Source organism: Sphaeramia orbicularis, chromosome 13 (genome assembly GCF_902148855.1).
Source record: "Sphaeramia orbicularis chromosome 13, fSphaOr1.1, whole genome shotgun sequence".
Lineage (NCBI taxonomy): Eukaryota > Metazoa > Chordata > Actinopteri > Kurtiformes > Apogonidae > Sphaeramia > Sphaeramia orbicularis.
Genome location: NC_043969.1, coordinates 30,071,073 through 30,094,539, shown reverse-complemented (window position 1 = coordinate 30,094,539; position 23,467 = coordinate 30,071,073). Strand labels below are relative to the sequence as shown.

General features: G+C 37.6%; 3 protein-coding genes and 1 pseudogene across 3 annotated transcripts; all 4 read right to left on the bottom strand.

The window, feature by feature from the left end:
- Positions 1-1,934: 1,934 nt before the first annotated feature.
- On the bottom strand, positions 1,935-5,368 carry LOC115431829 (extracellular calcium-sensing receptor-like). Its single transcript, XM_030152481.1, has 6 exons — positions 5,226-5,368; positions 4,857-5,145; positions 3,894-4,706; positions 3,556-3,789; positions 2,952-3,075; positions 1,935-2,851 (listed from the first exon to the last, which is right to left on the bottom strand). Exons 1-6 carry the CDS (start codon positions 5,333-5,335, stop codon positions 1,935-1,937), a joined length of 2,487 nt encoding a protein of 828 aa, XP_030008341.1. The 5' UTR covers positions 5,336-5,368.
- Positions 5,369-9,174: 3,806 nt separating this feature from the next.
- LOC115431101 (extracellular calcium-sensing receptor-like) lies at positions 9,175-12,824 on the bottom strand (annotated as a pseudogene).
- Positions 12,825-13,142: 318 nt separating this feature from the next.
- LOC115431825 (extracellular calcium-sensing receptor-like) lies at positions 13,143-16,479 on the bottom strand. Its single transcript, XM_030152477.1, is given in 7 exon segments — positions 13,143-14,056; positions 14,289-14,412; positions 14,569-14,796; positions 14,947-15,741; positions 15,891-15,972; positions 15,974-16,186; positions 16,376-16,479. Coding segments are annotated over 7 exon segments (2,445 nt in total). The 5' UTR covers positions 16,465-16,479.
- A 1,146-nt stretch (positions 16,480-17,625) lies between these two features.
- On the bottom strand, positions 17,626-22,782 carry LOC115431100 (extracellular calcium-sensing receptor-like). Its single transcript, XM_030151350.1, has 7 exons — positions 22,626-22,782; positions 21,113-21,320; positions 20,658-20,955; positions 19,759-20,553; positions 19,428-19,655; positions 19,198-19,321; positions 17,626-18,539 (listed from the first exon to the last, which is right to left on the bottom strand). Exons 1-7 carry the CDS (start codon positions 22,780-22,782, stop codon positions 17,626-17,628), a joined length of 2,724 nt encoding a protein of 907 aa, XP_030007210.1.
- Between the last annotated feature and the right edge of the window lie 685 nt (positions 22,783-23,467).

Here is a 23,467-nt window from a genome sequence, read left to right as displayed (position 1 = left end):
GGTGTACATAGCATCTGAGCTCAGTACACTGGTGCAGGCAGAGCCATGTACCAGATGTCACCATCCAAGTGAGCAATGTTAAGAAGACAAATGTCAGTGTTGTCATCTCAGAGCCTCGCCTTTGGCACAGTCAGGGTTCTTGGAAGGATGTGTTTTATAGGTTTCCCAGTGATACTCAGGTGTAGGAGGCAACAAACTTGGCCATTCCCTGACGTACATATGAAAAATATTTGCATGTAACTGAAGCACCTGAAGGATTAGGTAAGGACAAGACGAGAATACACATGGGACACATTTTCTATTGATGACTGATCATGATTATTCATGTTTATGGAGGATCTTCTAACCCAACCTGTGTCCCTTAAACTATGTACTTATAACTAGCCAGGTTGTTATCGTAAATGCCAAACAGTTCTCAACTAACTTATCTGGTTAAATAAAGGTTAAATAAATAAACTAGACTGAAACCACATTAAACTAAAACAGTAGTTATCACAATAGATTTAGGCTACTGTTTCAGGTAATCTGTAAAATGTTGAGAAAGTTAATCCCAAAAAATTGTTCACAGATGTTGCATTTATTAATTGTTGCATTATTAAATGTTTTATGGTTGTAACCTAGCTTTGTGGTAAATACTGTTACCCATAAAGTTGGAATAAAATATTTTCCCTCTTTTCATAAAGTGATTATGATAATGTGATTAATAGATAGATAAAGTTCAACTTGGACTCTGTATGTAATCATTGTAACTGTTTGTAATCATTGCAGCAGATCAAGGGTGAGAGGGCAGCGAAACTAAAAGCCAATAGATATATTTACAATGAAGTAATCTGTTTGGGGTTAACCCATAAAGACCCAGTGCTACTTTCGTGGCAGGTCCAAAATATTTTTTTTTCTCTATATTTAACTTTTCTTAATTGATTGGTAACTATTTATGATAATGTTATCCTCTCCATTTAGTGTTTTTTTTTTTTTTGTTGTGAAAATCAGGTATTTTACCATTATTTAATTTGACAATTATGATGATGTTCATAAAAGCTCAGATTAAAGTTGAAGAATATCATATCAGAATTGGAGAAAACTCAAGAAAAAGTGACTTTTTCTGCAAAGATATCGCTAACCAAACGTAGAAACACGTGTCTACAACCACTCGTTTATCAAATTCCATGGGTTTTACTAGTGAATCAATGTTGTAGAAGATGACGGTGTTTCCACGTTCACTACGGAGCCTCTGCACATCCAAATGAGTCATATCTGATGACCATGAAAAGATGATAAACTGTATTTTACAGCAAGTATTCACATGTCATTTATAGGTTTAATGGTTCAGAAGTTAATAAACATGTTAGATCAGTAGATGTTTTTGGTCACCAGTGGCTGTTTGGGTCTTTATGGGTTAAATTGAGGAACGGGAAGCCCTTCAAATGACAGATAGATCCAGTAAATGGGTCAACCCTGTAAGACCAAAGCCAGTCCCTAAATATCACACAGTTAAGTTCAGATGGTGTCAGGCATGAGACAGAGATGTACAGAAAAATGACAAAAAAAAAAAAAAAAAAAAAAAAAAAAAAAAAAAAAAAAAAAAAAAAAATATATATATATATATATATATATATATATATATATATATATATATATATATATATATGTAATAATAAAAAATTCCTGCTTGTGGTGCCATTGCCATCTAGAGGTTATTTTATTAACCATCTTTACAGAACAATACACAGAACATATTATGACAAGAGGCTAATGCATTGACAAACAATATGGGGCTCACATTATTTCATTCAAGTACAAGCCCTTTATCTTATTTTGTGTTATTAACACTTATTTACATTTTGTAATCTTATTTTTAGGGTTTTTTCAAGAGAAAGGTTCTTCTGATAATAACGTAGATCATGTATTTACTGAATGGAGTAATGATAAAAATATTAATATTGAATATCTTTTGTTGTTTTGCCCATCAGATGCTTTTTAGTATTTTGCTCTGGTCTCATTACAATAATAAAACACTTGGGAATAAATAAACAGAAGAGTAGTCCATAACTTGAAGCCAGAATAGCAAATATCTCCACAGCTACAGTGAATTTCCCAGGAGAGCTGACATAAGCTGGGATGAAGGTGATCCAGACTGCACAGAATATGAGCATACTGAAGGTGATGAGTTTAGCCTCGTTGAAGTTATCAGGCAGCTTCCGAGCCAGAAAAGCAAGAATGAAACATAAAATTGCCAGGAGTCCAATATAACCCAACACAGCCCAGAAACCTACTGCTGAGCCAAGACTACATTCTAAGATGATTCTGTCTTTATAGTGCAACAGATTCTTAAATGGAAACGGAGGGTTGATTGTGAGCCAAAGTATGCAAATAACAACCTGTACGAGAGTAAAAGCCACAACACTGAGTCTCTGTTGAACAGGCCCAAACCATTTCATCACATTACTGCCTGGAAGTGTAGCCCTGAAGGCCATTAACACCACTATAGTTTTACCAAGAACACAAGAGATGCAGAGGACGAAGGTGATGCCGAAAGCTGTGTGACGGAGCATGCAGGACCACTGAGATGGACGTCCGATGAAAGTCAGAGAGCACAGGAAACACAGGGTCAAAGAGAAGAGCAGCAGGAAACTCAGCTCTGAGTTATTGGCCCTGACAATAGGAGTTTCCCTGAACTGAAAGAACACTATCGCTATCATAGTTGTCAAAAAAGCTCCCATTAGACAAAAAACTGTTAAAATGATTCCCATCATTTCTGCAAAAGACAGAAATTCAATTTCTTTTAAAATGCACGTGTCTCCTCGTGTGTTGGGCCAAAATTCAATGGGACATTTGAGACACTCCACAGAGTCTGTTTTTAAAAGAAACAATAAGAAGACACCAGTTAGACATCAAGATAATCAGAGAACTGTTTTGAATTTATGTTTGTGTACTTCATTTATTATTCCCACCTGTGATGTTGCTGATTTCTCCTTCTGCACACAGTACACAGTCATAGCAGCAAATAGGTTTTTGTTTTTGCAGGACTTTACGTCTTCCAGGGGGACAGCTCTCACTGCACACTGAGACAGGCACCTGATGCACAAATGTGTGGTAGATGTACTTTATGTATCTCATATGTCATTTGAAGCTCATGTAGGAATGTCTTATGAATCATAGACATGTCTAAAGCTTCTCTAGATTTGCATGTGCTTGTGTGGTTACATGAGGTTTTCGTAGGAGTCTGTAGACTGCCTTTCTAAGCTAAAAGTATCCAGTGTTGTACGGTTATGCACCAACAAAAAAGCAGAAAAGAAACACTGAAAAACCTGACAGGAAATCAGGGTTTTTGCATAAAATGTTACACAAATCCTCTACATAGAAGCCAGTTAGTTATGTCTGTTATCATAGATTTAGGTACTTGAGACAATTTTTTTCTCACAGATTCCAACATTAACCCCACATAAGCACACAAATGTCTTCTAATGTACCTTATGTAACTTATGAAATATTATTAAGTATGGCATTGTGACTGATTGTCCAGAAATATGAAAACAGCGAAATATAAATGTGTACCGTATGTCCTCCTCCTCCTCCTCCCCAAACTATTTCTACATCATTTAATATAATTTGATTCTCATCAGGCAGAGTGGCATCAAAAACACCAACTGTGGCAACATGTATGGTTCCTGATGATGCACTTTGTACATTTACAAGTTCATATCTCGCAGGTGAATCTCCATTCTGGTCAAAAGTCACCCTCTCTCCCTGAGTTGTTGTGAAGTTGATGTTCTGTAAATAATGCAGCACCTGTAGAGAAAGTTAAAAGGGTTCAACTTCATGATGTAGATTCAAGTTAAATCTAAAGTACACTGATTGTAAAATGTCTATTATCTCTCTGTTTTTTTTCTCACCTGCCATGGTTGAATATGTGCTGTATTTGCACAACTTGCGTTAAAGAACGGACCTCCCCCCTCTTCACATGTGGTCAGATTGTGGAGGGCATAGGCCACTGCATAAACTGACTTATAAACATTATTAGTGAATCTCAACTCGGACACATCTGTAAATTGCAAGTGGACATTCTGGAAGCTTTCCGAGCCACTGCATGGCTTTTTTTGTATATTTTCTGCTTCGTTCAAAGAGCAGTCAAACACTCCTTCCCAGAAATCTCTGAAAAACTGGCTGTGAGGGAACTGTGAGGGGTGGAGTCCCCTGAGGTGATCCTCCAACCCCGGGATCCGGGCTCTGCTGACAACAAAGCCCATGGAGCCCACCAGGACGCTATGTCCCTCACTGTCAGTCAGAGAGTGATCTGTGATCCAAGCGTCACTTCCGACCCACTGCAGTCCTGTAATGTTCTGCTTATACAACTCTGCTGCCAGTACTTTAATTTCTCTGTGAGACATAAAAGCCACAATGACTTTAGAGCTGGAGTACTTCACAGTTTCAACTACTTTTGCTAATTCTCCAAGGGGACCTGTTTGCTCAAAGGCTTGGTAATACTCTATGCAAACCCCTTGTTCTTGTGCAGCTTTTATAAAAGAGGCGATACCATTGACACCATAGTCATTTTTATTACTTATTGCCCCCACCCATGTCCAGCCGAAGTGCTTGACCAGCTTTGCCAGAGCTCTGCTTTGGTGGAGGTCACTGGGGATAGTCCTGAAAAAGGATGGAAACTCCTTTCTGTCGCTCAGGCAGGTACAGGTTGCAAAATGGCTGAGCTTTGCAGAACAAATAAAAGGAGAGAGCATTAGAAAAGGTTTCTGAGAGTTCACAAATGCTAAAAGATGCAGCCACCTGAGAAAGTTACATATCCTAGGGTGTTTTAATTCAAATTACAGTATTGTAGTAACAGTTAAACACATATTTACCACAGGGATCCAGAACCTTCCGATAATCTGAGCAAATCCCATTGTAGGTGTGGATCCAGAGTGCCCCAGTACAGCCTGTGCAGTCTCAGCCTTTGTACAATTCCTCTGATCTATAATCTCCCTCTGACCGTTGGCTAAATCTATTGCAGATTTGATAATATTTGTCAACCCACAAGCATTGTATATCTTGTACCCCAGTGTATGGTGTGGGAGAATAGCAGGATTTTGGTTTATTTCTTCAATTGCAAAGATCATGGTCTGAGCAAATTTGAATTCTCTTGTATTTATGCTGAATTGAAACAGACAATAATGCATTAAACAATGTTGTAAACTGCAGAACAAAAATTTACATTAAACAAATATACTTACTGTCTACACGTTGGAGGGTCGGGTATGGTCTGAAAGGTAGGCACCCTGCCTCTGTACCCGGTACGAAAGGTGAAGATACCACCCAGGATGAAGTCTCCAGCCTTGGTCATTTCAGGCGGCTGTGCCCTCCCCAGCAGCCGGCACATGGGTGTTCCCTTCCGGATCACCTGGACCAGGAGGACCAGCTTCAGCAGCAGCATCGCTCTTCTCTGCAGGCTCGCCTCTTCGACACTGACCCCCCTGTTTTTTTTATAACCTGGTTTATGTCCATGAACCTGTTACTTTAAAGTGTAAAGCAGGGACATACATACCCCAGGGAGAAAGAAATGGGGTGTGGTGTATACAGTAATCTAGTACTGCACGCTGAAAACATATACTGTATATGTTCTACTGGCATTTCCACATTTTGTATGATTAAACTTACTGTGTAAATCATACAAATATGGTGGTGGAAAAAAAAAAAAAGCTTTTTGATACCCCATGCATTTGTGATATATTGCATTAAGAATCACTTTTAAGTCATTAAACTCTGCCAAGTAATGTGGAACATCAAAACCCACATGATCCCTTCTGCACATGCTCTGTTCGATTGAGGTCAAAATTTGATGTTTCAGCAAGATAATGAAACACATCCAGGGCATGACATGTTGAAACTGTCAAGAATTTAGTTTTCTTAAATTTTCTTGTAAACATTAAACAATAACAATCATCATCATCATCGTCATCATCATCATAATTTGCATTTGTATGTGTATGTTTGATGTTGCTACACCTTTTGAAACACACACACACACACAAAAAATACTGCAAATATTTCATGATAATATTTGAGATTGTGTAAAATTTATTGGTGTCCAAAAGCATTCTTCCACTACTGTGCATCAGCTTGATCTGGTTTCTTCTCCATTATGTTGAAGGCCGCCTCAGATCTGTTAAAAGCACTGACACTATCATAAGTTGAATCATGAAACATCGAACCCTGAACATGTATAGTGATCAGTATTGCTTACATTGATAGTACAAATGTTCTTCTGGTTTCTTCATACGTGACCACATTGTGACACAGTGAAGTTTGCTTCTTTGACAGACAGCATTAAGCATTAAGATTAGACTGTGTTTCAATGGACAAGGGTCATGTGGTGTTAAGTCCAGACTGACCCTGCACCAGTGTGATGGGTGCATCAGGGTAAGAAGAGAAGTCAGTCAAGTGATTACCCATCATGCTTTGTTGCATCAATTGGTCAGGTGTAAATTCAGAAAAAAAAAAGGGGTCAGCTGAACCTGAATATACTGAGTGACCAGGTGTGAACATCAGAGGATTTATTCCTCCCTGATGACACAGATTCCAATATTCGGATTCATCAAGCTAGACTGACCACCAGAGAGTCCAGACTAGAACCCCACTGAGAACCTGAGAAGATTTTACACAACAGCCCGACTCTCACATCATCAGCACAAGATCTTGGTGGAATATTAATGTACTGCAGAAACATGTTGTGACATTTATTGTGACATTGTATAAGCATTGTGTGCCATAAATAATGCCAGAGTGAATGAGTCCCATCCAAACTAAAGGCGATGCAAAGAAAAATTTACTTGTTATTTTTTTGGGGGGCAGCACAATTTTTAATGTTTGGCATATCTGTGACGTTCAAGCACTGGTGAATGGTCACTGGTGACTCTTAGGCCACAGTTCTTATCATAATGTCTTTACTGTGTAAAATCCAGGGTTTACACTTTGGACAAGAGGTTTAAGGTCTTCATGTAGTCTTTAAAGCTTAAAAAATATTAAACAGAATCAGGCACTCATAATCTTAAGAAAGCCTAATATTTTATTATTTTCTATTTATTCATCTACTATTATACTGCCCCAAAAGTTATGTGAATATAATTGCAATAATGATGAGAGAAACATGAATAGGAGTTGAAGTTTCACAGAGAAAAACATAAATTAATAAATAAAGGTGAGCTCACACAGATCAAAACATGCTGTTAATTGACTTTCAACCTAACAATACCATGTTGTGACGTAGCTGTAAATGAACATAGATGCTGTTGTTCTGCTTGAGGCAACGCACCAGCTGATGTTCATGTTGTTATGATGAAGGCTGAAGCAGTCTGCTGTAATGTTGTGTGTATGTTTTGCCCCAAGAAGCTTTTCCCACCAGAGACAAGTCATTTCCACTGGGTAATAAGATGATAATTACAACAGATGGGGGCTTATTTGTCTTCTACTGTTTTTCTTCTGTATTGTTTTTACATGTGACTTTAACCTCGGCTGTATTGCATCATTGTATATTTTAAATTATCAGTTAAATGTTGCAATATGGAAATGTGAGACTTTTTGGGAGTTCTCTACAGGCCTTTTTTTTTTTTTTTTTTTACGTATAATCAGAACCACATTTTAATACTATCATGAATTGTATCAGTTTGTTCTGAACTAATGATAGTTATTAGCTGTTTGGTTTTCATTGTGAATAATAAATTCTCATCCCCAACCTTTGCCTACATCGGAAGAAACCAACATTTATTTTTTTCGGCACATTCCCTTATTCTATTCCAGGCCTCCTGTGTACAGTCATAACAGCATACTCAGACTAACAAAACAGCAAAGTTTCCCAATAGGTTATTAAGGCTCAGCACCCTATTCTAATAGAGTAAAAAAAAAAAACAACAACAAAGGAATAAATAAAAATAGATATATTTTACTACTAAAGCTTTTGATCATTTCTGGTGTAACTCGGTTAATCGCCTATCCAAAGTCAATATGGAAAGGAGGAAATGTGAGAAATATGCATTTATAAACACAATACACTAAATGTAAATGTCGGTATAATTAGCATTTGAGAAATTTGACAAAATATGAGCCTTCCATTGAATATGTCTTCAAAATACTATAAATTACTGTATTAATAAATCTATTTATTATTGTTGTTTCTTCTTCTTCTTCTTCTTCTTCTTCTTCTTCTTCTTCTTATTATTATTATTATTATTATTATTATTATTATTATTATTATTATTATTTGTTGTAGTAGTAGTAGTAGTAGTGGTAGTAGTGGTAGTAGTAGTAGTAGTAGTAGTAGTAGAAGCAGTATCATTTCTTTTTTTTTGTTTGTATTGTTCATGTCATTTAATCCTATGTATAGATGTTTTCTGACACACATTGCTAAAATATATAAATATACACTGGTGACCAAAAATATTAGAACACCTGACAGATCTGAAATGACTGACTCTTTTTTGCCTCCAATGCACAATTTCATTTCATAAAGTTCACAAAAGATGCAGATGGCTATACAATAAATATCAGATGAAGTGATTCCTACTGATTTTATACACTTTTAACTTTAATGTTCACATAATGAGCTGGATAAACCTTGTACATTCAATAGTATCACACAGCCGTGGCCAAAGACTCTTACATCACCATCAATCTAACCACAATCACACCTGACAATGAAAAACAAGGAATGTGGCTTCTATGAAGGAACATGATGATGTGACAGTGAAAAAGGCCATGCTTGGTTTTTTTGAAAGGAAAATCACCTAAATCTCAGTATGATGGCTCTGTTCTATGATTTATAGAGCATCGTAATGAATTTGTAGATAATTGATTTGTTCTATGGCTATTTAAACACAAATATACATGAAACCTCTCAAATATGCCTAGTGTTCTAATAGTTTTGGCCACCACTGTATGAATACACGTGTCATATTATATTATTTCTCCTTGATTATTCCTCCTATATTTAGCTGCAGAGGGTATTTGTGTGAACACTGACAAAACAATTGAAATACTCTTAAACATTTATTTTAAAAAATCACCAGGGTACATTGAGATACGCATATAGTCATGCAAATTACAGCGTGATTATGAATTAACCGATGCAGCAAAAACACACACATTAAAATTGGTGATTATCATACAAAACAGATGAACTGACTGAAGTTAATGAGTTGTGTCACTACGGGAAGACTTTCCCATTATGTGTTTCTTAGTGTTTTGTTCAGGTCTGAAATGAATTATATAACATTTTGGCATAAAAATGCAAAAAAGTAGTCCATAACTTGAGGCCAGAATAGCAAATATCTCCACAGCCACGGTGAATTTCCCAGGAGAGCTGACATAAGCTGGGACAAAAGCAATCCAGACTGCACAGAATATGAGCATACTGAAGGTGATGAGTTTAGCTTCATTGAAGTTATCAGGCAGCTTCCGAGCCAGAAAAGCAAGAATGAAACATAAAATTGCCAGGAGTCCAATATAACCCAACACAGCCCAGAAACCTACTGCTGAGCCAAGATTACATTCTAAGATGATTCTGTCCTTATAGTACAACAGATTCTTAAATGGAAATGGAGGCTTGATTGTGAGCCAAAGTATGCAAATAACAACCTGTATAAGTGTAGCAGCCACAACACTGAGTCTCTGTTGAACAGGCCCAAAGCATTTCATCACATTACTGCCTGGAAGTGTAGCCCTGAAGGCCATTAACACCACTATCGTTTTACCAAGAACACAAGAGATGCAGAGGACGAAGGTGATGCCGAAAGCTGTGTGACGGAGCATGCAGGACCACTGAGATGGACGTCCGATGAAAGTCAGAGAACACAGGAAACACAGGGTTAAAGAGAAGAGCAGCAGGAAACTCAGCTCTGAGTTGTTTGCTCGTACTAGTGGAGTTTCTCTGTGGCAGTAGAAGGTAAGTGTTGTGATCATAGTAATAAAGAATCCAAGCAATGAAAATAAAGCTAACAAATAACCTAGGATTTCATCATAAGCCAGGAATTCAATCACTTTGGGGATGCAGGCATCTCTGTGCTTATTGGACCAGTACTCTGATGGGCATTTCATACAGTGTATTGAATCTGCAAAAGAAACATAAACACAGTGAAAAATAAGTATAAGCACTTAATACCTAAAGAAAACTAATATTTCTACTTTTGTTATTATTATTATTATTATTATTAGTAGTAGTAGTAGTAGTAGTAGTAGTAGTTGTAGTAGTAGAAGTAGTAGTAGTAGTAGTAGTAGTAGTAGTATTAGTAGTAGTATTATTACCAGTAGTAGTAATATTTATTGCATTTCTCTCAAACGTTTGTACATGCCTGTTAAATTACTAATCTGCCCTAATGGACAAGGTAAGCAGTCATAACAGCAGATGGGCCTTCCTTTCTGGAGGACTTTACGAGTTCCTGGGCGACAACTTGTACTGCAGACCGATACTGGAACTCTCTACAATTAAACAAAGCAAAGACAGATATGAAAATGTAACATTTATAGCAGGGTTTACACACAAATCTAATATTATGTGTTTTACCTCCGCTGCATTGGACCAGACTACAGGTATGTCATTCATAATAAACTGATGGCTTTCAGGAAAAGACGCATCATAGACTCCAACTGTTACTCCTTCCATGGTTCCTTCGTTTGTTATTTGTAAATTAACCAGTTCATATCTTGCGGGTGAGTCTCCATTACTGTCAAAAAACACTCTTTCTCCCTCCTCCATAGTAAAATCAACTGTGTCGAGGTAATGTAGGACCTAGGGGAAAACAGTGAACACTGGTATGAACAGCAGATCAGACAGTCATCACTCTGTGGCCTTTACTGGTAGCTTCTCACCTGCCATGGCTGAATATTTTTCTTATCAGCACAGCTTCCATTTAAAAAGGGCCCGTTACCATCCTCACATTTAAACAGGTTGTCAAGAGCATAGGCCACAGCGTAAACAGACTTATAAACATTATAAGTGAATCTCAGCTCAGACACGTCAGTAAACTGTGATTCAACGTTCTGCAAGCTCTCTGAGCCGCTGCATGGCTTTCTCTGTGTGTTTGTGGTTTGATTCAAAGAGCAGTCAAACATTTCTTCCCAGAAATCTCTGACAAACTGGCTGTTGGGGAACTGTGAGGGGTGGAGACTCCTGAGGTGATCCTCCAATCCCGGGATCCAAGCTCTAGTGACAACAAACCCCAGGGAGCCCACTAGGACGCTGTGCCCCTCACTGTCAGTCAGAGAGTGATCTGTGATCCAGGCGTCACTGCCGACCCACTGCAGGCCTGTAATATTCTGCTTATACAACTCTGCTGCCAGCAACTTTACCTCTCTGTGAGACATAAAAGCCATGATCACCTTAGAGGTAGCGTGTCTAATGATCTCTACTATTTTCTGCAGGCGTTCAGGTGGATCTGAGGATGAAAATGCTTCTGAATATTCAATGCAGATCCCGTATTCTTGTGCAGCTTGGATAAATCCAACTACACCGTTGCGGCCGTAATAGTTATCTACAGCTACAGTCCCAATCCAGGTCCAACCAAAGTGCAGAATCAGCTTTGCTTGGGCTCTACTCTGGTAATAGTCACTAGCAATAGTCCTAAAAAAAGTAGGATACTCTTTTCTGTTGGTTAGACAGGCACAGGTGGCAAAATGACTGATCTGTAAGAAAACAGAACAATTAAAATTGAACATTCTTGTATACACTATAAAGCTGCATTTTGTATTTACACAGTGAACACATGAAACAACATTGTGCTAAAATATTCTATTCTGCACTGACTTAATAATAATAATAATAATAATAATAATAATAATAATAATAATAATAATAATAATAATAATAATAATAATACATCACACTTATATAGCACCTTTTTGGACACTCAAAGACACTTCGACTTACCACAGGTACATGAAACCTTCCCACCACTCGGGCAAAACTGATAGTTGGTGTTGATCCTGAATGTCCCAGGATGGCTTGCACTGTCTCACTTTTAGTGCAGTTGACATCTCTTATTTCTCTCCTCAGTCCACTCACCAGTGCCAGTGCAGCTTTCAGTATATCCATAGTTCCACAGTTATCATAGATCCTCCAACCAAGTTTAACATCAGACAGCATCTCAGGGTTATTGTTGATCTCATTTATTGCAAAGATCACTGTTTGAGCAAATTTAAATTCTCTAAAATTGAAACTGGAATGATGACAGAGTTAAAATAATTTTCTTATAAATGTGTTAGTGTCAAGCACATTAAACATCACAAAAAATGTATATAAACAGACAGAAACACATGTTAAGTATCTAATAATAATAATAATAATAATAATAATAATACATTTTGATTGTATAATGTTTTTCATGGAACTCAAAGACACTTTACATACAGTAAATGATAAAAAAACAGAAACCAAACACATTAAAAACAGATAAAAACCAGGTGCAAAAACTTAGATAAGAAGCAATACATACTTTTTGCACTTTCGTACTTCTGGAATTTTCTGAAATGTGTTAACCACATAATCTTGCCCTGTTCTGAATGAAAAAATGCCTCCTATAATTAAGTCCCCATCCTGGGCCAGTTCTGGTGGTTGTGCTGAGCCTTGCAGTTGACAGACAGAGTTTCCATTTTCTATGAGCGACACCACAACAAAGAGTGCTGGCATGAACATAACTCTGCTCTGCAGGCTGGGCCAACGTGGCTCTGGGGCTACCGGGTTTTATACATGTTTGAGGGGAGTTGTCATTGTTGAAAACAGGCCTCAGGAGACCGGGGGAAGCAAACAAGTTATTGCGTGTTTTTGAATCTCTCAAACTGTCCATTTTGTTTTTATAATAATATTAATTTTCCTCCATGCATTAAATATTTTGAAAGCGGCTAAGTTATCTTATTAATAAACACACATTTATTTCTCACGTATTTGCTTTATATATGGTTACAATGTTATAATGACCACAGTTACATAATATAACCTTTTCCATGTTCTTGTTTTAACTTGACCGGTTATCACTAATGTCCTTACACACTGACCACCTATTAGTACAGGAAATAGGTAATTAAAAAATTTCCAGACAAAAAAATCACAAAAAATATCATTTATACTTTGATAATGGGGCTTTAAGGCATATTTTTTTAATATATTAAAATGATTTTGATCCTCCTTTACCCATCATGCTCTTTTTTGTATTCTTCTCTGGTTTCAGTATGATTATGTAACATTTTGGGGCAAAAATACAAATGAGAAGTCCAAAACTAGAGGCCAGAATAGCAAATATTTCCACTGCAACACTGAACTTCCCTGGAGAGCTGACATAAGCTGGGATAAAAGTGATCCAGACTGCACAGAATATCAACATGCTGAAGGTTATAAATTTGGCTTCATTGAAGTTATCAGGCAGCTTCCGAGCCAGAAAAGCAAGAACGAAACATAACAAAGCTAAAAGTCCAATGTACCCGAGTACAGCCCAGAAGCCTATAGCAGAGCCCAGAGCACACTCGATGATGATTTTGTTGTTAAATTGCTTGAAATTTCTAAAAGGAAAAGGAGGAGAAATGTTTAACCAGAGGATACATATCAACACCTGTATAAGAGTAAATCCCACAACACTGAGTCTCTGTTGAACAGGCCCAAACCATTTCATCACATTACTGCCTGGAAGTGTAGCCCTGAAGGCCATTAACACCACTATAGTTTTACCAAGAACACAAGAGATGCAGAGGACGAAGGTGATGCCGAAAGCTGTGTGACGGAGCATGCAGGACCACTGAGATGGACGTCCGATGAAGGTCAGAGAACACAGGAAACACAGGGTTAAAGAGAAGAGCAGCAGGAAACTCAGCTCAGCGTTGTTGGCCCTGACAATAGGAGTTTTCCTGTATCTGAAGAAAATGCATGCCACAAGACAAGTCATGCATGTTCCAAATAAAGATGCTGCAGTGAGCAGACATCCCATAATTTCCTCATAAGACAGAAACTCAGTCTCTTTCTTCACACAGGCATCTCTTTTCTCATTAGACCAGAAATCAGGAGGGCATCGTTCACAGGTGATAGAATCTGTAAAAGAATGACACTGAATATGTGTTACACATGTACAATTATATTTCATTCCTGATGTTTACTATAATGTGGAAGACCATCACTATCTACTTCACTCCAGTCAACATCTACATCATCACTTTAATGCTGTTATACTCATACAAAAAAATTAAAATGAAATCAAGTATAATACAAGTATATCCTCCTATCTGCTTTAAACTCTAAGACAAAGGGTTAAATTTCACTACACCTGTAAAGTTGTTGAATTCTCCTTCTGCACATCGTATACAGTCATAACAGCAGACTGGCTTTCCTTTCTGCAGAACCTTTCGGGTTCCTGGAGGACACTTCTCACTACAAACCGATAATGGTACCTGGATAAATTCAGCAAATACATGAAGAATCTTAAATAGAATCCACAACGAATAAAGCAATGTCGTTACAAACCAAATGCATGCATTCATTCACATATAATATGACAAATGCAGTCACACCACAGCTAAAACTACAGTGACCATACAGTGACTTACCAGTTTTGAGTTTTGTGCCCAGGTTATAATTTTATTTTCTATATTCATCTGTCTGTCTGCAGGTAAGGAGGCATCATAAAGACCAACAGTGACAAAGTCCACAATACCATTTTGTGTGGGCTGCCAGTTGATTATTTCATACTTTGCTGCAGGGTCTCCATTCTCATTAAAGTAAACCTCATCTCCTTCTTTTGTTGTAAACCGAATATTTCTTATATGTTGTAAAATCTATGAAGACAGAAAACAGTTTACATAGTTATCTGCCACATATGTTTGGATGTTCTGGTTTAAAAGCTAGCAAAGCATTCATATTATCAACCTATTCAACTAAATTTGTCCAAAGCTTTTTAAATGTCAAAAATGTTATTCAAGACTCACTTTGAATGGATCTAATGCCACATTGTTGTCACATGTTTCATTACAGCCAAGTATATTATGCAGTGCATGGGCCACAGCATACACTCCTTTATAGACATTGTTAAAGATGGGCATGAGTGACATATCAGTGAAACTGTTGTGGACTTCAGTTATATCTTCATCTCCGGTACATTCTTTCTGATTATTGCCTGATAAACTAGTCTGTTTGAATTTACAGCTGAATAATGTCTCCCAGAATTCTGTGAATAATTCATTTCCAGAAGAATTGAGTGGCTTCACATCCAACATGAACTCTTTCATTCCACTGACATGTGCTTCAGGGATGGACAGACCTATAGCTCCATCCAGAATGTGATGTTTGTCTTTAACTGCTGTTTTGGAATCAAATATCCAGGCCTCAGTACCGACCCACTGGTATCCAGTCAGATTGTGCTGAGCCAACTCATTTACTAGTAAATAAACCTCTGTTGGGGCGAGGAAAGTTACTATCACTTTGGAAGTGGAATGTTTAATTATGTTAACTATATGTTTTATTTTCTCTGGTGGATCAGCTCTAAAGAAGGCGACAGAGTACTCCAGACAGATCCCCAGCTGTTCTGCAGTTTCTGTGAATGTGGCCATTCCATTATTTCCATAATCATCATTGGTTCTAACAGCTCCCACCCAAGTCCAGCCAAAGTATCTGACCAGCTGGGCCAGGGCTCTGCTTTGATAGTAGTCACTGGGTATTGTTCTGAGGAATGATGGGTATTTGACTTTATCACTAAGACAAGCACAGGTGGCAAAGTGGCTGATCTAGGAATATAAACAAAAAAAAATTCAGGTGTGTATTGTGAGACAAAAGTGTTAAATGTACAAAACCTGTTAAAAGGTAGATATGACCAGAGCAGCTACAAGAACTGAGAGTAAAAAATCAAAATGTAATTTTTAAAAATTGTACAAACCATAGGAATATGAAAAGTTCCAATGACAGTAGCTATAGCCATGCAAGGAGAGGAGGATGTTTCTCCTATAATGGCCTGTACTTGCAGGTCTAGTACACGACATCTCAGATGGCACAAATTTCTCTTCATTACCATTAGTTAAGGTCAGTGCCACCTTCACTCCTCTGGCAATAGAGCTACAGCCATTATAAATTTCATATCCCAGGGAAATACCAGGTAATATTTCTGTGCTGTTATTAATCTCCTGTATTGCAAAGATCATTGCCTGTGAATACTGGAACCCCCTGAAGTTCAATCTGAATTGAGACATAATATGTGTATAAACAAAAAAATCTCAGGTCACACCATAGACAATAGGAATATTTCATGACACTAACATTCCAGACAACAGCAGTAAAAAGAACAATCTTATGTTATCATTGACAGCGTTTTCTTTTTTAGCTAGATAATAGACATTTCTTCAACCAATCTGAGGTATGAGTTACCTGGTACACTGTAGTGGTGGTGGTTTGTGCATGTAGGAATCCTCTCTGTTGTTCCAGCTGCTGTGAAAGGAGAAGATTGCTCCCAACATAATGTCTCCATCCTTAGACAGTTGAGGATTTTCAGGATCTCCTCTCTGTCTACAAACCAGCCCCTCAGCCTGTAACAAAGATACTAACAGTAGCAGCTGTAGAAGTGCCCGACCCTGCTCTGTCCATGTCTGCGTGGATGCCATACCAGCTGATGATGCTGACCCACTGGGTGGCATCGCACCTTACTGGTTCTGGAGCTGGCACGGCTATTTATACAATACTTCGTAGCACTAGGGAGTGGAAAAAGGTCTGTTGACCATATCAAATTCCAAAGCGTGTATTGGATGATGCTTGATTGTATTATCGAGCCTAGTTGTGGCGTTTTCTATTTTGTGTATTATACATTCACGTTGTACATTAAAGTACTTTTTTTTTCCTTTTTTGTGCACATACATAAACTGTAGAGGCGGAAGACAGTCCAAAACCTAATTCCAATTCGCCGCAATAAAAAATTTACTCTATTTAGCCATACATGCTCAACAACATTATACTGGATACATTTCTGACATGACATGACCAAATGGAAGGGTGAGAATAACAAATACAAATAAAAATAATGGCTTGTGTCTCTTCACCATCTGAGAAAGGCAGCACTGGATGAATTAAGTTGTGAACACTTTTCAGTGTTCTTAGCCTGTTGTGTACAGTATTCATGATGTAACCATCTGGATGACATATACAATAGTTTGGATGGTTGGAGTCTGCAATTATAAGAATAGCTTTGCATCTTTTTAACAAAACTGGTAACGTTTTATAGGGTTTTACTATTATAGAGTATCTGCACTGCAGTGTACTGTGTTAATATATGACACATCAGATAGTTATTGTAACCTGATGTGACTGAGAGGGGACTAATGCCATGTTTTTTTCTGGAGCATTTACAGTGTTGACCTTGAATGGACCAAAAATCTCACAGGTAAAGTTTCTCAATCTTTGAATAAACATAGAGTGTATTACCTTTTTTTAATTACCAAATATTATTATCTCAAAGTTTTTAAAAATACAGAAACACTAGTGACACCACTATAATTTTATTTATAGATTGTGCTTCAGAATACAGTATAAAGTACAATCCCATGAGGAGTATAAATGGTTGACACAAAATATCAAATTCACATGAAATGACAATGAGACTAAAACTATACATTTTCTAATACCTATTATGATGTCTTTGGTGCCCCTTTCCCCATCATGTTCTTTTTTGTATTCTTCTCTGGTTTTAATAAGATTATGTAGCATTTTGGGGCAAAAATACAAATGAGAAGTCCAAAACTAGAGGCCAGAATAGCAAATATTTCCACTGCAACACTGAACTTCCCTGGAGAGCTGACATAAGCTGGGATAAAAGTGATCCAGACTGCACAGAATATCAACATGCTGAAGGTTATAAATTTGGCTTCATTGAAGTTGTCAGGCAGCTTCCGAGCCAGAAAAGCAAGAAAAAAGCATAACAAAGCTAAAAGTCCAATGTACCCGAGTACAGCCCAGAAGCCGATAGCAGAGCCCAGAGCACACTCAATGATGATTTTATCTTTGAACTCTCTGAAATTTTTAAAAGGAAAAGGAGGAGAAATGGTTAACCAGAGGATACAAATCAACACCTGTATAAGAGTAAATCCCACAACACTGAGTCTCTGTTGAACAGGCCCAAACCATTTCATCACATTACTGCCTGGAAGTGTAGCCCTGAAGGCCATTAACACCACTATAGTTTTACCAAGAACACAAGAGATGCAGAGGACGAAGGTGATGCCGAAAGCTGTGTGACGGAGCATGCAGGACCACTGAGATGGTTGGCCAATGAAGGTCAGAGAACACAGGAAACACAGGGTTAAAGAGAAGAGCAGCAGGAAACTCAGCTCAGCGTTGTTGGCCCTGACAATAGGAGTTTTCCTGTATCTGAAGAAAATGTATGCCACAAGACAAGTCATGCATGTTCCAAATAAAGATGCTGCAGTGAGCAGGCATCCCATAATTTCCTCATAAGACAGAAACTCTGCCTCCATCTTCACACAGGCATCTCTTTTCTCATTAGACCAGAATTCAGAAGGGCATCGTTCACAGGTGATAGAATCTGTAAAGAAATCACACTGTCATACATCCATAGTTCCAACTCTTTACATGAGGCAGATGTCACGTTACATATTTAACAGGTAACATATAGGACAGTTACCCAAACACTGGTTCATCATGATAGGAAAGTAACAACACATTTTCACTGTTTGCCAAATAAAAATAAGATTTGTTTCCATACCTTCAATCTTAAATTTTGTTTTGAAAAGTGTCAGATGCAGTAAATAATGTACAGATAGAGTACAAATGTATAAAAATCATGTACATGTATTATAATCATGTGGGTTTGGAATCAGCTCAGTCAGTCAACTCTATTGACATGGATGACATGGATGACATGGCTGACAGAGAATTTCAGATTTTGGAAGTCTGTCATTGTTAGCCTAGCATTTACTTTACACCCCTTAAATTGCATAGCAAAATGTATCTAATTGAATAGCATGCACCAATTTGCATGGCAATAATGGAATTTTTAATACATCTACATAATCCTCCCCTTAATGCTCAGCTGCTTAATTCATATGCTTTGCTTTCAGTGTTTATGTTTTTGATAGACATTTTCATTTATGACAAAATGATACATCTTAATTTTAAGTGAATCTTAATGCAGTCTTTACATTAGACCAAACACAAAAAATTTTCAGACAATAAAACTACACCTGTAATGTTGCTGAATTCTCCTTCTGCACATCGTATGCAGTCATAACAGCAGACAGGCTTTCCTTTCTGGAGAACCTTGCGAGTTCCTGGGGGACACTTCTCACTGCAAACTGACAGAGGAACCTCCATCAAAAAAAAATAAAAGAAATTTAATAAAAGTGAAGTTATTAGTATGCAATATAACATTTATACTTAATAATAAGTGCAAATGGAACATGCAGTAACTTACTTGCAATGAATTTTGTGCCCAAATTAAGGTTTTATTTTCTATATTCATCTGTCTGTCTGCAGGTAAAGAAGCATCATAAAGTCCAACTGTGACAAAGTCCACAATACCATTTTGTGTGGGCTGCCAGTTAATTATTTCATACTTTGCTGCAGGGTCTCCATTCTCATTAAAGTAAACCTCATCTCCTTCCTTAGTTTTGAACCGAATATTTTTTATGTGTTGTAAAATCTACAAATGCAAAGTTCAGTTTTCTTAATTTTGTACCTCACATGTTGTGGGTGTTTTGTGTTCATGTCAGTTCTGTTTCTCAAGACTTCATTAGTGAACTCACCGTGAATGGATTTAACTGCACTTTGCTGTTGCATGTTTCATTACAGCCAAGTATATTATGCAGTGCATGGGCCACAGCATACACTCCTTTATAGACATTGTTAAAGATGGGCATGAGTGACATATCAGTGAAACTGTTGTGTATTTCAGTTATATCTTCATCTCCAGTACATACTTTCTCATTTTCATTGGATAAATCACTCTGGTTAAATTTACAGTTGAATAATCCTTCCCAGAATTCTGTAAACAATTCATTTCCAGATGAATTGAGTGGCTTCACATCCAACATGAACTCTTTCATTCCACTGACATGTGCTTTGGGGATGAACAGACCTATAGCTCCATCCAGAATGTGATGTGTGTCCATAGCAGCAGTTTGGGAATCAAATATCCAGGCCTCAGTGCCAACCCACTGGTATCCAGTCAGATTGTACTGAGAGAATTCATGGATTAGAATATCCAGATCCATGTGTGAGAGAAAAGTGACAATCACCTTGGAGGTGGAATGCTTGATTATGTTAATAATTTGTCTTATTTTTTCTGGTGGATCTGTTCTAAAAAACGCTACAGAGTACTCCAGACAGATCCCCAGCTGTTCTGCAGCTTCAGTGAATATGGCCATGCCATAGTTGCCATAATCAGCATTAGTTCTAACAGCTCCCACCCAAGTCCAGCCAAAGTATCTGACCAGCTGGGCCAGGGCTCTGCTTTGATAGTAGTCACTGGGTATTGTTCTGAGGAATGATGGGTATTTGACTTTATCACTAAGACAAGCACAGGTGGCAAAGTGGCTGATCTAGGAAGAAGAATGACATGTGATATATCAGTGACAAAATGTATGATCTGTTTCTATAATAATTGCAAATATGAATAATTTTTAGTTTCAACAATTGGACCTACCATAGGTAAATGGAAAGGACCGAGGACAGTAGCTATAGCCCTGCAAAGAGAAGAAGATGTCTCTCCCATAATAGTCTGTATTTCAGCTGGTCTTGTACATGGTGCATCAGAGGAAACAAACACCTCTTCATTACCATTAACCATGGCCAGTGCCATCCTCACTGCTCTAGGAATGGATCCACAGGTATCATAAATCTTACATCCTAGTTTGATACCTGGCAGCAGGTCTGTACTGTTATTAATCTCCTTTATGGAAAATAACACAGCTTGGGCATACTGGAAAGCTCTGAAATTCAGTCTAAATCCAGACAAATTCCATTAATAAAAATTAAAGAAACTGAATAATGAATAGAAAAATCAATAATGCTGATAATATTTATATCTAAGAAAGTACAAACCATTTATTATGTTATTTAATTTAGATATGCTTTAGATATATTTGAAATAGACCTTACCTTGTGCACTGTAGTGACAGTGGTTTGTGCATGTAGGTATCATCTCTGTTTTTCCAGCTACTGTGAAAAGAGAACATTCCTCCTAACATAATATCTCCATCCTTAGATATGTGAGGGTTTTCAGGATCCTCCCTAAGTTTACAAACCATCTCCTCAGCCTGCGACAAAGATGCCACCAACAACAGGTGCAAAAGTGCCCATCCCTGTTCTGGCCACATGTGTATGGACATGATATCATCTGAGAATATAAAAGCACTGGCTGGCATCACATGTATCTCACTGAGAATCTGGAACCGACACTGGTATTTATATGATATTTTGGGTAAAAAAAAAAAAAAAAAAAAAAGAAAAAAGGATATGTCATCTCTGTTGACCCAAGACCTACCATAGTTATCTTTGCTGTGATGTTTTGCTTTTTATTTTTTTCTATTTCTGTGCTATAACACTACACTATGTATCAGTACACTAAACAGTATACATATAAATTACTTTATTTTTGGAGATTGACAGCAGAGAGAATATATATAATGAAACAAAAGCAACTCATAATGTATTAGGTGGGTAGGTAGAGCAGAAAATAACTTATAACTTTTGTTTTCTTATTCAGCAATCATATTGTAGCGAGCAGGTGTCATATCAGATATCAAGGATTTTATTTATTCCATTTACAAAACACTACAGAACATCATGGAACACAGGAGCAACTTAGCTCATGGTGCAAGAAAATAAACTCAATAAAAATAATCATTCCACAAGAAAACAACTAACAAAAAGGGTAAAACACACCATAAGTCTGCTATTTAACAAGAATAACACTGCTTTTAAACCCAGAACACTGTAAACACATAAAACTATCCCAAACCACTTTGCCCCAATCCATGCTGGGAAACTTCCCCCAGCTGCTCCTCCAACACGCCACAATATTACCAAAACGAAAGGAGCAGGTCATTTTAAACTAAATTTGTTAAGTAACTGTACAGAATGATGAGAGTAGAATCACTCATGGAGGGTATATAGTAATAATGGATTGGATTTATATAGCGCCTTTCTAGACACCCAAAGCGCTTTACATTATTGACCCATTATTCATTCGCTCTCACATTCTCCCTCTGGTGGTGGTAAACTACATCTGCAGCCACAGCTGCCCTGGGGCAGACTGACAGAATTAGTATTAGAAGTGTGTGTGTGCAAACATTTTAACATTAGCTAGTACTGAAATTGAAATAATATGACACTGACTATTTGACATATAACAAAACAAACCGGGTTAATTAAGGTTAGGTATTTTAGTATAGTTTTGTAGTAGAGTTTGTACACCTTTAACTCTCTCTCTCTCTCTCTCTCTCTCTCTCTCTCTCTCTCTCTCTCTGTCTGTAGCAGTGTCTCAGAGTCTGGAGAGTCTGAAGAAACATGGTGTTATGAGGTCAACCATAGCAACACAGTGTCATGGAGTGGCAGAGTCCTGTCCTTTAGTGTTTTAACCTTTGTCAGCCTGTGGATCCATGTTTCTGACCTGTGACAGGGTCATCAATCTGTAGCTGTTCCATAGAAAGCAGAACACGCAGGTCCAAACTGTCAGTGATGGCACAGACTGATAGATGAACTCTGGAACTGTCACAGGATGTGGAACAGGGGTGGTACGATAGAACATCACTCATCTTGTCGTACATGCCTGATTTGTGCACTACACCAGGCCAGGCTATCCTTTTGTCCTTTTGTCCCTCTGGATAATCACCTAAGGCAGACTGAGGATAGTCACATGGAGGCCCTCAACCATGAGTCTGAAATGTTTGAGAAAATGTCTACCAAAAGGGTAATATATGCAATGGGGTCCCTGATAGGAGCAGCACTTTTAAGTCAGGGTTTATTTTTTCTTCAGATTAAGGACTCAGCCAGCCTTCGAACACTTTGACAACCTGTTTAGATACTAAAGGATGACGATTTTAATGACATCAATCCATTCCAATCAGGAAAGAGGTACCAAGGCCCAGTTATCTATTATGGTGTCCAGAGAAGAAGGTTATTTATTTATTTATCAAAGGATGACCAATTGCATGCAATGGAGTCTGATGAGCTTGCGATGGACAGGGATTCTTGCCAAGGACAGAATCTCTGCCATTCCTTCCTTCCTTCCTTCATTCATTCAGTCATTCATTCATTCATCATTTGAACCCACTTTATCTTCACCAGGGTCACAGGGAATCTCTGACAGTATTTGCCAAATTGTAGAAATCACATGACAATTTATTGCAGTGTGTCATAATGACAATAAAGGCATTCTATTCTATTCTATTCTATTCTATTCTATTCTATTCTATTCTATTCTATTCTATTCTAAATAATCCTGACTTCGCA